Source organism: Drosophila miranda, chromosome 3 (assembly GCF_003369915.1).
Source record: "Drosophila miranda strain MSH22 chromosome 3, D.miranda_PacBio2.1, whole genome shotgun sequence".
NCBI lineage: Eukaryota > Metazoa > Arthropoda > Insecta > Diptera > Drosophilidae > Drosophila > Drosophila miranda.
In genome coordinates, this window is record NC_046676.1 from 12,861,148 (window position 1) to 12,874,413 (window position 13,266).

The 13,266-nt window shown below is 48.1% G+C and overlaps 2 protein-coding genes across 2 annotated transcripts; one reads left to right on the plus strand and one right to left on the minus strand.

Moving 5' to 3' along the window:
• The first annotated feature begins 545 nt into the window (after positions 1 to 545).
• Positions 546 to 1,892, plus strand: LOC108157964 (putative odorant receptor 65c). Its single transcript, XM_033390652.1, has 4 exons — positions 546 to 613; positions 665 to 836; positions 895 to 1,415; positions 1,466 to 1,892. The coding sequence occupies exons 1-4, from the start codon at positions 546 to 548 to the stop codon at positions 1,890 to 1,892; spliced, it is 1,188 nt and encodes a 395-aa protein (XP_033246543.1).
• A 2,859-nt stretch (positions 1,893 to 4,751) lies between these two features.
• LOC117185719 (proteasome subunit beta type-5-like) lies at positions 4,752 to 5,943 on the minus strand. The gene is made up of 2 exons (XM_017295314.2): positions 5,703 to 5,943; positions 4,752 to 5,644 (listed from the first exon to the last, which is right to left on the minus strand). Exons 1-2 carry the CDS (start codon positions 5,850 to 5,852, stop codon positions 4,829 to 4,831), a joined length of 966 nt encoding a protein of 321 aa, XP_017150803.1. The 5' UTR covers positions 5,853 to 5,943; the 3' UTR covers positions 4,752 to 4,828.
• Between the last annotated feature and the right edge of the window lie 7,323 nt (positions 5,944 to 13,266).

Below are 13,266 nucleotides of genomic sequence, written 5' to 3' on the forward strand. Positions count from 1 at the left end.
TATCTATGATTCTCCGTTTTTTGTATCTTTAAAATTGTACATGACTCAGATTTACGTGGGGGCGTGGCATAATTTTGAAAACAAATTATTTAATGTGATATGACAGGATTCTGGATTCAAAATTTGGTTGCTCCAGCTCCTATAGGACGGACGGACAGACAGATATGGCTATATCGACTCGGCTATTAACGCTGATCAAGAATATATATACTTTACGGGGTCGGAAACGCTTCCTTCGGGCATTAAAACATCTTCAGTTTCTTGCTTGCCAGGGCATTCCTTTTCGCCAATAATTGCAAAGGTCTTTGGAAGTTAATTTCTCCAGACTGGTCGGACCACCGCCCTAAGAAGCAGCTGTGAAATTCTCGCCAGGCCCCTGCCATAGCCAATTATCAAACGTACTCGTATCTGTACGCCTTCAAAGTCGCATTCATTGGGAACAACTAGTACTGTACGGTTCTACGGACTTGAAGATGGTCGAACGGGTCGGATTCAGTCTGAGCGATAACGGAAAGAGTTTCTTGAAGCCGTATATCGCGATCAGGATGGTTTATCGGAGGCCGGATAAGTGTCCCGAGCACACAGTGCCATACCTAAACCGAGATCAGCTAAAGTCTGTATAAAATGTCATTATGATGATGTAGGTCTGATAATCTCTTTGTAGAGCTATTGGATATTACCCGAACTCCGAAGAAAGTAGCCGACTCGGTCGTAGGAACTGGCATCTGTTTGTTATGATTAAGGCGACGATATTTTTCGGCTCAGTGACTTATGCCATTTTCGAATCCCTGGACGACATTGTGGAATGGGGTCGGGATCTCGCGTTCATAATAGCGGTGTGAACGGAGTCTTTTCTGTTTAAAAACAGAACTTCTCAAAGTTATTTATTTTCAGACGTTTTTCATATATTTCAAGCTGATATATTTCCTGCTGTATGCCGATAACGTGGACGAGGTAATCGATGGCCTCGAGGAGTGCTACCGTTTGGAGAGAGCGGGTCCGGCGGCTGCAGGAGTGCGATCGGCAAAACGCTTGCATTATCTGATTGTCATCGGAATGCAAATAATTTGGGTGGCTTTCATGGTAGTCTTCGTCCTGCTACTGGTTACCACGCCCCTCTGGACAGAACTGTCGCTGCCGTTCCATGCAGCCTTTCCGTTTCACTGGCATGATCCTTCGAAGCATCCGTTCACGCACATTCTCATCTACTTGTCCCAAACTTTCGACTCTGCCTACTTTCTCATGTGGCTCATCTCCGTCGAAGGGATGTCGGTGGCCATTTATTCCCAGCTGACAACTGCGTTGAGTGTCCTGTGCGTTGAACTTCGGCATCTCCACCAGTTCTGCGATGGAGACGAGGATCTACTGCGATGGGAGATCAATCGTCTGGTCAAATATCATCAGAAGATTATCAGGTACGAATAAGTGATACAATTGACCTCTACTATAGATGTCCCTATTTCAGTCTGGTGGATCGATGCAATGAGGTATTCCACGGTCCTTTAATCATGCAAATGATCGTCAACTTCTTGCTGGTCTCCCTGTCGGTCTTCGAGGCAATGATGGCCAGGAACGACCCCAAGGTGGCAGGCCAGTTTATAGTTCTAATGATTTTGGCCTTGGGTCATCTGTCGATGTGGACGAAATTCGGTGATGTGATGTCGCAGGAGTCGCTGGAAGTGGCCAAGGCTGCCTACGAGGCTTACGACCCGAATATTGCTTCGAAGGCAGTCCATAAGGATCTTCGCGTTGTAATTATGCGATCCCACAAACCGCTGATAATGAGAGCCACTCCCTTTCCTGCCTTCAATATGATAAACTACATGGCCGTGAGTTTGGTTGAAGAACTGGAAGTCCTCGTAATAAAACTACCTTCATATCTATCCTCTTAGATACTGCACCAGTGCTATGGAATCCTCACCCTTCTGTTGAATACTATGGAATAGGTTCTACTAAATTCTTTATATGTATTTCGATGCACAGTTTTTAACTTTAGGCTTGGCTTCTGAAGCATTTGATAATGCACTTATATTTAATCGATTCCCATATTAAACCCACGGCTTTGCCATCCTCCAAGTCCCGGATCCTGCTGGCATCGACGGTTCAACGATTGACCAGCTTTTGATAACCTATTTCCACAATTGCTTTTTGTTGGTTCCTCGACGGCAAACAAGTTTGCATGAAGTTCAGTAAATTTGCGACTAAAGATGGCAATAAATGGCAATGCAATCTGTGCTTGGCTGTTGCCCATGTTGCTGGGAGTGGTTAAGGCCCAGAGCTGATAAATTGGAAGTGCAGTTGACGCTGGAACTCCTCTGGCAGCCGCATGGCGGAAAAGATGTTACCCGTAGCACGTTGCTGTTGCTGTTGCTGTTGCGTGTTGCTCCTAATAAGGCTGCTGCTGATGCTGGCACAGCATTTGAATTTGTTTCTGATGCTGCCTCTGCTGCTGTTTTGCTTGTTGCCGTTGTCATCTTTCTTCTGCCACATTGCCGCGACTCTGTGTTAATGAAAATGCCAGAGCCGGCAACGCTGCTGCCACATCCGTTGTCTCATAAGCATGCCTCTCTATGGGCGGTGTCGTGGCCAAGTGTGTCCCTGGGCATCCCTGCCCCAGCCCCAGCCTCAGCCTCAGCCGCTTCTTCTGTCATGAGCGATGCCTTGGCCAAGTGTTGCCGCCGTGCCGTGCCAGCAGCCGCAGCAGCTGCAGCAGCAACATCATCATCATCATCATCGTACATGCAACAACAGCAGTTGCATCTCCTCGACGCTCCCGCCGCAACAGTCACGCTTGCTTGTCAAACACTCTGGCAGACTCTGACGGCCGTTGCACCTCTCTGGGATCCCTCCGGCACCGGCGTTCCATTCGCTTGGCAAAATCCATTTGCATATTTCCATCCTTATGCCCCGACAGTTAACGGCCCTGCCCCATGCCCCCGTACACCCCCCCGTGACTCTTTGGGCCTACCTTTGGTTGGCGGCGCGCTTTTAACGACAAAGTGTGAAATTTCATTGAATTTGAGCTCGTTGACAAAAGTGGAATGGCAACAGAAACACACGTAAAATCAGCGCCAACAATCGCTGGGATACACTGAAAGAAACACCTTCATAAAGCTACTTCTAGGAATGTGAGGTGTCGCTGTGGGCCCATGAGCTCATTATGTTCCAATTTTCAATGTAATTTTTGCATTGAATTTGTTGCCTGTGATCGTGACACTTTTCTCTCTCTGTGAATCAGCAGGGCAGGTGCTGTAATTTGTTGTTGCTGCTGTAATTGCACTTGTTGTTTTGCAAATTAATTTAAATTATAGTTTTTTGCTGTTTTGTTATCGCTGGCGAGCCGGTTAGGTGGAAGGTACATTTTAGAAGATGGAGTAGGGAGTACCACAGTTCGATGGTTGGGCCGATGGATAGACATATAATTTCTGTTTTAATGGCTAATTTAGTGGAAAGTAATAGCGGCAATTAATATGCCAACAACGCTGGAAAATACAAATTTTTGCATTGTGTGTACAATATTATTTAATGCAAATTTTTAGAGAGAAAGGAGAGAGAGAAATAGTAGTGTAGAATGGTATAGAAACGGCAGTTATCAACACGTGCCCATAGATAGTCCTCTTTTTAAAGGGTATCCAAAAGTAATCCCGTTGTAATCGATGGTTTCACCATCCACTAGTCCCCATGTTGAATGCTCTATAAATTCAGAGAGCATTCGCACAGTTCTCTGCATGGGCCGCCGCACGACTTTGGCTTTAAGTAATTTTCTAATGACACCACAGAGGAAAAATGAGTCTCGGTGCCTTTGGGGTCACCTTGCCCCCCCACTATCCCCACTATCCTCACTATCCTGACTATTCCTGCCTGTCCCCGCCATACTGCTGCTGCTGCTGGCGACGTTCATTAGATTAAAAGCAATTTACAGTAAAACTTTTTCCCACAACCGCCTTCTGGCCGGGCCGACTGCTCCTCCGCCTCGTTCTTATCCTCGTGCTCGTCCTTCCCTTGGTGGCTCTTCAGCTGCTGGCCCTCCTTTTTCATGTGGCCACCACGGCTCCTTCTGCTGCTCCAAACACGTGCTGCAGCATTTGGTGACGCTCACATGTTCGCCGAGCGCCGAGCGCCGTGCAAATGTGGCCACCATTTCGCCACCCCACTATCCGTCTCTCTCGCTCGCTCTTCTCTCTCCTCTCCCTCTTTGAGAGTAATTTGGCGCCTTTTTGGTTTATATTTTTTGGAATTCAACAAATTTGCGGATTTGGTTTGTAATTTATTAAATTTATCGCATGCTTCCGTCCAGGGGGACACCTACCCCCCCACCCCCCACCCCCCATACGCCTGCTAATGTCTGCGGTGGCGCCCTTTCCGGTGGGGCACACCAGAGTCCTTCTGCTTTTAGCATCTGCAACATTTGTTGATGACAACCGAAAGACACAGAGTGCAACATTTCGTTCACTCTCTCTCTCTCTCTCGCTCTAGCACTGTATCTGTGTGTGTCTATCTATGGGTGTGTGTGTGTCTGTGTGTGGAACGCCCATTTAGGGGAAGTCATTCGGAGCTTAGAAGTTATTATTTTGATTTATAGAAAAAGTTGCTTTAGCGAGCGAAAGTTGCTCGTGCGAAGGCGGGGAGGGGGCAACATCCTGCCTAAAGGAGCAACTTTGAAATGACTTCATGCATTTGATGGCGGAACAGAAACTGGATTCGGAGAACAGACAACATCCGCAGAACCACCAACAACAATACCATCTATACACATGTATGGGGTAATCTAATCAAGTATCCAGAATCAGGAATACACAAAGGCTCTCGTACACAGGAAAATATGGGCTTAGTTTCCCTCTTGGGTGACGGCTGCCACCTGCACCGAGACCTCGTTCTGCGGCACCTCCTTCTGTCGCTGGCAGCCACTCGCACAGGGAGTTTCGTGGATACAGCAGCCCGCATCACCCAGCCCGGCATCATCGCACGTGTGATCATCCTTGCAGTAGACATTGTAGAGCTCCGAGCAGTCCGTATTGGACACGTTGCGCCAGCCCTTCTCGTTGATGTGGTACAGCCGGACAATTCCGCCCGAGTAGGCGTCCTTGCTGGTGGCATGGTAGATGGCACGCCTGGCCAGATCGAAGGCCTCCTGGTCGGTCATTGTGAAGCGGTGCCCCGTGTCCAGGACGCCCAGGGCGTAGGGCGAGCCGCTACCCACCGCAAAGACATTGCCGTGGCAGCGCATCCCCTCCGAGTCCACGTAGATTAGCTTGGGGCCCTCGTCGTCGTAGCCGGCCAGCATCATGCCCATGACCAGGCCCATGCCCTTGTATTCGGCGGAGATGTTGACGATCATCCGCGCCGCCGCGTCCACGGAGAGGCGCCGCTTGAAGCGCAGCTCGTGCAGCCGACTGTCCCGGGCCAGCACTCGGTCCCAGTAGACACAGTCGGCCGCTCCGCCGGCCAGGGTCCCCAGCATGTAGTCGTTCAGCTCGACGATCTTCTTCATCGTCTGCGATCCGATGTACTGTCCCGAAGTGGCCCTCGAGTCCGCGCAGAGCACCACCCCGCCCTGGTACTTGAATCCCAGGGTGGTTGTGCCGTGGGCAAAGTCCATCTTAACCCCACAGTGGGCCAGAATTTTGGGTAAATTCTCCACCGGCTGGAAGGACAGGGAATGGATTAGTCAGTCTTCTGGATTGGTTGCCTCGCGCTCTTACATCTTCGAATGGTGGCGCCATCAGGGCGTAGGGATTCTCAAAGTTGCTGGTGGCTTCCCGCACCAGCTCCTTCTGCCACTCGGTCTGCAAATGGTCGAAGCGCCGCATGAAGGGCCATCGATCGACGCCGCATATTCCCTCCAGTGCCATAGATGTGGAATGTAAACGAAATAATTTTTATCAAAACTAATAGATATGGGGAAAATATGTGTATTGGAAATGATTTTCGAAGACTGAAATCCCAAGGATATGGGAGATTCAAAGGTTTCTAGAGTAGAGTATTTCCCCCCACCACAGCAATCCAATCCGATCGACATCCGTATCCGTTTTGTGCGAGTAGTTCAAGTCCTCATCTATTCCGATTCCGCTGAATGTTCCGCTCTAATGCGCAATCAGCAGTGGCAAGGCCAATCACATTACCATTTCACACAGGGAGCAGAGGCATTGGCATTGGACTCCGCGTGGGAGTCCAACTGCAGCGTGGCGCCACCACAGAGATACACGACATTTTAATTGGACTTTTACCCGTCCAGAGCTCCATCTCCGCCCAGCATCCACATCAGGAACGGCATTGGCACCTGTGGAGACTCGCAAATCAACCCAAAAGCGGACTGAGGAGAAAAAGAGAAAGCAGCCACGCCACGCCCCCACACCTACTACCTACTGCCCAGTGCCCAGGCTGTGGCAAGCGGATTAGCCGCTAATTAAACGCCAATTGGAAATGTTTGCTAAACTGTTTGAGTCCCCCAGATCGGGTGTGGGGTCTGGATACCTTTGCAAAGTATTTCCAATGCTTTCTTTCTCGCTCTGCGCCACTCTCTCTCTATCTCTGTTCCACTGCCATGTGTCACTGGTCTAAATTTATGCAAATTGCCAGCTGCAAGTGGCCTCGGACTCGGCCTCGGCCTCGGAGTTGCCACCGCAGCGCAGCATCGTCTCGCACAATTCATTTTTGCACGCGGCTCCATTCGCGCCTGCAGTTTTCTATTCTCTGCTCTTTTAAATGGCAGGAGGAGGGGGAACGGGATAAGGGATACCCTTTCGAGGGAAGCTGCAACACCAGACCACAAGATCTACCAGCGGAGGCTAGAGACCTTCATGAATGCACATGCATGTCCCAATGCTAACAGCGGAATAATCTCCCCTGAAAGAGTGCTCCCCATTTCGGAGTTCCCCCGAAACTGCCCTTCTGTTTGTTGGTTCTGGATAGTTTGTGCTGCCTGCGCTGATTATTAAATCACAAGGCAGGGTCCAAACTGGAGCCGGCAGCAGCAATCTGATATGCAAAATCTGTTCTAGCCCAGACTCTGGCAATGGTAGGGGGGCCGCACCGGCTCCTCTCTGCCATCATCTGTTCCTCGTTAATTACAGCCCAGTTTCAGTGCTGTGCACTCTGGCAACAACTTGTTAAAAATACCCGTTGCCAGTTTATTAGAGGGCAACTAAAGCAGCTAGCTGCCCGCCAGTGGAGTGCCGGGGAAATTTACTTGAGAGTTTAGCGCGAAACCTGTTTTAATGACTAAGATGACGCCCAGCCCCCTCCTGGCGCGCAGGAGCAACAAACTTGAGTTTGTTGAGTGGAAATTGTGCCCGCGATGCGGGGGAGCAGATTAGGATTAAATTTAATTTCGAGTCATAATCAGGGAGGGGGGTTCGTCGTGCAAAGGGTGCTTAAAGTGGCAGCTCTGAAATAAAAACTAAACCATTTTGTAAGCATGCTGCAGAATACATCTGAGAATGTTTCCGAATCTTACAAATTTTCTTAAGCTTTTTGCATTACGAAAATAAAAGAGAACAAAACCGTTTTACGGCATACATTTTATTCCACTGCCGCCGTTTGGTATTATTGTTTTAAAATCCTTCAAATCCGTTGTTTTACTGCTTACTGCCTGCTCTCAAGGAGGACAACTTTTAAGCTCTGCTTAAGGCGGCCCAAGGAGCCAGCACCCCCTCCAGCATTGAGGGGAAAACTTTTGTCATGCACCACGTCCTTCCATCGAGCTGTTCATCATCTGTCGCGGACCTGTCCCAGACCTCTCAAAGCCGTACGCGGAATTTGACAGGGCACCTAATTGACGGTGCCCGTGTCTCCGCGAAAACTGTTTTGACATTTGCGACCGCGCGCGCGCTCTGCATTTAATTAATTTTAATTGAAAAAGCCCAGCAAAACGGATTAGCTCTGGACCCGGGGCCTGAACCTGAACCTGGTCCCCGGCAAAGTTCAAAGTTTGGGCTGCAGAACGAAAACTTAAAAACTTTTGCGCCCCAGTTGCTTATGGGGTCAAGTTGTGTCGGTCTGACAGCCAGTCCGCGGCGGCAATCCTCGAGAATCAAAGTCGGCCAGCCAGTCCGCGGCGGCAATCCTCGAGAATCAAACTCAAACACAAGCAGGGGCAACTATTTTCACAGCCAACAGGCAACAGCCAACAGCCAACAACAGAGTCTACGATTTTTACGATGATGATGCATTAGATTAAAAACTTTGTCCGTCACGGAGACGAGTGTCTTGGCAACACATGAGGATGCGGATCTAATGAAATGGCTGCTTATTTATGGGCTAGATTAAAATTTTTTAAATGGAAAGTAATTCTACGCCCAATGTACAGTCATAAAACAAAGTTATCCGTCCTTCAGCTTCAGCGAGGGAAAACTTTTCCATCAGCAGACAACTTTTGTAGGTTTTAACGACTTTACTTTGCATTGCAACGACTCTCCCGCAGTGAAGGACCCCCAGATACCAGACTCCGGATTCGGTTTTAATGGTTGACACAACATATTCGCTCGCATTCCACTGCCGCTGGCACATATCCTATGCCCGCCTCGGCTAATTGTTGCGCCTTCGATTTTATGGCACTTGGAAAGCCATTAATCCGTATTTGATATCCGTCTAATTAGTTTCCCCGCCTACCGGGACCATTTTATGGCCAACACACTTTGGGACCACCGGTTCTCGTAAATTTTGATGATTGATCTACCACAAAGAAATGGTCGTAATGCTTTTGACACCTCGTTTCGTCGATCTATTGGCTTCAGAGAACTGGGCACCTGGCCCCCGCTTAATGTCTTTGTACTCGATGCACCGCCCCTTAACCATGGAATTACCCAGTATCTGGTCTGCCTTTCCTTTGTCCAGTTCGACATGTTCTGCAAGAAGGCAAGAGAAGTTGGTAGGATTAGTAGCTGAAACGGAACGGAGCAGAGCGGAGCGGAACGTGCTGCCGCATTGCCATTCGACGGCAAACAATGGAAAATGTGCTTTGATTGTTGGCCAAACACGACAGGAGACGCACCAGGCACGCACCTGAACAAGAGAGGGATGTGTGCCATGGCAAATAGCACAAAAGTCGTAATGACCAGAGGAACTGCTAATGTGTCTGCCTGCCCCCAACCCGGCTGCTTCTGCTCCTGCTTCTGCTCCTGCCGTTGCAAGCGATGCGTGGCCGCTTTGCCTACGCACTGGTTGGCCAAGGCTTTTTGCCAATTTCCTGCACAAAGCGCGGGAATCTGTTTCGGCCACATGGCCAGGCCCTTTGTCCATTGCTGATGAGGAGCGCGCACCAATGCAAGCCATGCGGCACTAATCAGAAGCTTCTAGCTGCCTCAATTACAGATCGTCGCTTGCCGCATTTCACAGCGTGATGTGGAAATCAATGGAGAGCATTCATACATCACGATAAGTAGGAGGCACCCACCCAGATGCTGAAAGGAAGCCGAGTACAGTTTTACATGCACTGGCAATGGTCTATTGGTCGGAGGTCATGTTTTTATTTTAAAACATTTATCTGTTAGAGCTAGAACACTTTCACTTTGGGGGCATTGGGGCTATGCAATGGGCCTTCAATGAGGATTTCCATAGCGACCCTTGATCGATGCCCGCGAGGCACATGTTTTGCCAGTGGCGGAGGTTGTAAATTCATTCGTACCAGCCACTGTTGCACCTGAAGCCAATTACGGGTACAGAAAAAAATTTTAATTAATTGAATTTTGTGTGTCTGTGTGTGTGTTTGTTTGTGCCCCATAGGCAACATCCCTGAAAATATGCGAATTGCATTAATGAACCAAAAACGTTGCAATTAATTGACTTTTCCCTCCTTTAATTAATTCTTTTTTTTTTACTCTCTATTTTTGCCAAGGGATGCGAAACTTTTAGCGCTCAAATTAGGTCGATTTTCATTTCGTTTCGCTTGGTTTGGTTTCATGTCCACCAATTAATCAAGTTGTTTTTAAATGTATTAAAATCGCATGGCTGTGGTTGCCAATGGCCGTCGAATGGTTTCCAATTTACTTTGTGGATTCCGAAAATGTGAGCCATTAATTGCCTGTTTTTTTTTTTTTGTTGGTGCAAACCAAAGGCCAGATTTCATCGCTGTCCTTCGGGTTTTATTTTATGTGTCTCCGCTTTTGGGCCGGGTCAGTTTCGCTTGGCCAAGAAGTGTCGCGAAATTCTTTTTAATAATGCAAGTTTGCACATTTTTAATTGTGGCGCCGACAGCCGCAAGAGCCCGGCTGCTCACTTGACCCACAAAGGTGCGGCTGCTGTTTTTCTTAGTCGCTGGAAGAACAGAGCACAGAGCACAGAACACAGAACACAGAGGGAGAACAAACTACTCTTGGCACCTATGCTCCCACGACCCATACCCGTACGTATACGTATAAAGGGACGCGGCAAGGACATTACGACTAAATGTAAACAGCTTAATTAAAAAATAAAACTCCGCTCGGCACGTACACGGGGAAAACACACACACAAAAAAAACAAGCAGCACACAGGGAAAATCCCACCCACACACATGCCTGCCGCATGCATCCGCGCTTTTCCTCTGTGCGAAGGTGTGTGTGTGTGTGTGGGTGTGTGTGTCCGTGTTCGCTCTCTTTATTTGCTTAAATGCACGAAAGTGTTTTTAATTTAATTTTTCGTCTTTTTGCACTTTGCTCTTTGAGGCAGTTCCTAATTAAAATGAAAGTAATTTTTCATCGGCCCCAGAGCGAGTGGAAAAAGTAAAATAATTTTCTTCTCCGTCCACATGCCGCTGAAGTGCTCATTAAAAAATGTTTCAAAACGTTGCAGTTTTTGAAAAGCGCTCGCACTTCTTCTAATAAAAAAAATAAAAAAAAGAAGAAAAGAAAGGAGAATACTGAAATGTTTGCAATGTTTTTAACGAGAAAATTGAAAATTATTTCCTCCAGAGTCTGGCGCCAGCTCCCTTCCGCTCCTCCTCCTCCTCCTCCTCCTGCTTCTCCTCCCTTCGTTTGTCGTCAGCTGTTCGAGTGTTTTTCCAAGTCGAAACTTTTCTTTTAAATATTTTCCATACTTATCCCAGAAGGAAGTGCGGCAAAAGTTTTATGCATACGCATTGATGGGTGAGTGGGTGGGTGGGTGTATGGGGGGGGGCATGGAGGACTCCCTTATGGATGCTGCTCCATTGCATGCGGAGGATAGGATGCTCTCAGCGGGGTGTAATTATAAAGTTCTCACCAGGGGGTAGATGGGGCAGGTAACTTTTCTTTTAAGAATTGTGACTGAAACTCAAATAAATCCGTGAAACATCAGTTGTGTCTCGCATATCCGATTGAGATGCCCCTCTATGGCTGGAGCAACCCTCGCTATCTCGCACTCGCATGCTGCTTCCCCCAATTTGCATCCCAAATTGTTTACTTCTGGCATTCAAATGCACTTTATCAATTCAAATTGAGTCGAGTTGCATGACGACTTGGGAAATTAGTTTCCAGCTAAAATTTCAACAAACAAGAAGCATGAAAAATGTGTTTGCCTTACAGATAAGATATGCATACACACGAGTGTATGCCAGGGATAGGGATACGGGGTCTGGATCCACTGGATCCACTATGAGTATGAGTGCTAGAGTCAACCTCCTCTAGGGCTCCACAAATTGCTCGCTGGGGAGCTATCCATTTGGGTGCCAACCCAGCCAAATGGCGCTATCAAAGCCAGCGAATGTCTATTTAATTGTGTCTGCAGTGATGTCGTAGCCTGGACCTGGAACCTGGTACCTGATGGCGGCAGCATCAAATGCACTTTAGCGGACACGACACAGACACAGGTGATGGGCGGGTAACCGCCCAGCAGTCAATGCTGTGCTGGAGATGGAGTCGCGGAGTCGGAGTCTGTGGTGTGGCTGCCACACCTGCAGAAGTGTCGCGTGGGGGTGCCAGGCAGCCAGACAGTCAAACATTCGCTTGCTTGCCAGCGATAGTGGTAATGGAGAGGGATGGGACGAGGCGGGACTCGAATAAAGTCATAAAGTCTGATTTCGCCTGTTCATACTCATTATCACGTAACGTCGCCGTGTAATCGTGTCGCTGTTGATAATGATAATGATAACGATAATGATGATGTTAACCAAGTGGAATCGCACTTTCTCTGTGAAAGAAGAAAGAATCTTTCCTCATTTATTTGGAGGAGCAGCTGGTGCGACGAACTTAAACTTTCTGACCAAAACGGACACTTTTGTGAAACAATTTAAAAAGTCATTGTCATCGGCATGCGAATCCTTCTTCCTTTGGAGAGTGGCTCTGGCTCTGGCCCTCCGCCCGTGTCCTGTCAATGGCGTCGTCATTTGTTTTGTTGCCCATTACAGCGGCGGTCAGTGTCCCGAATCTCGAGTTGAAAACGAAATTGTCATTGCAGCAGGTCCTTGCCACGGGCATCTCCTCTAGCTGGCCATTCGCTGGACTCTTCGGAAAGTGTGTCCCAAGTTCGTGGTTCGTTGCCTCGGCTCGCACATCCTTGTTGGGTTTTGTTTGTGTCAGGAAAGTTTTAACTAGGAGGTGGCTTGCTGCCGCCTTTGTTTTCGCCGCTTACGTGACAGGGCAATTTTGAAAATAATTTCAAGTCTTGCAGCCAACACGCTCCGCAGTAATTGTTGTTACATTTCAAACGAAAATAACTATCACTCAGAGCGGAGTGTAAAAACGTTTTCCACTGACACAACAGTTTTGTTGTGCCCGTCCCAAAGACTAGATTGGTCTCGACTTGAATATCGACGGGGGAGGAGCTCAGCAGACGGGGCAAGGAGAGTGAAAAATGTGTAAAAGTCTGGGCAATTTATATTAAAAAGTGAAAATTATATGCTCCCCCAAGAGAGATTCATTTCACGATTATCAAAGTCCTTGGAGGAACCAGCAGTCTCCATGGCCCCCCCTTTTGATTAAGGGACAATAACCTTGCAGCAAATGTTGCTGAAATTCATTATTGCATCGTAATGAGGGTAAGTGGTGGAAGGCAATGGCTCCCAACAGTGTAATTTGTGCAGGCGAAAGCCACAGGATTTTATTGAGCGGAAAATTAAAAGCATAAACTTGCACGCTTTAAATTTCAATGCAAGACGGTGGCAGTGGCGGTGGCACCCACAAAAGTCCACGTCCAAGTCTTCTGCTGGCCTGGACTCACGCGCATACTAAATTCTACTTATTGACAGGCTGCAGTGCACGCCAGAACGTGTTCCGATAAGCGGAACAGCGGAACAGAACAGCGTGGGGGAATCCGGGATGGGAATACTTGGAAGAAATGTGCAGAAACGAGTTGAAAAATAGTGATTGCGGC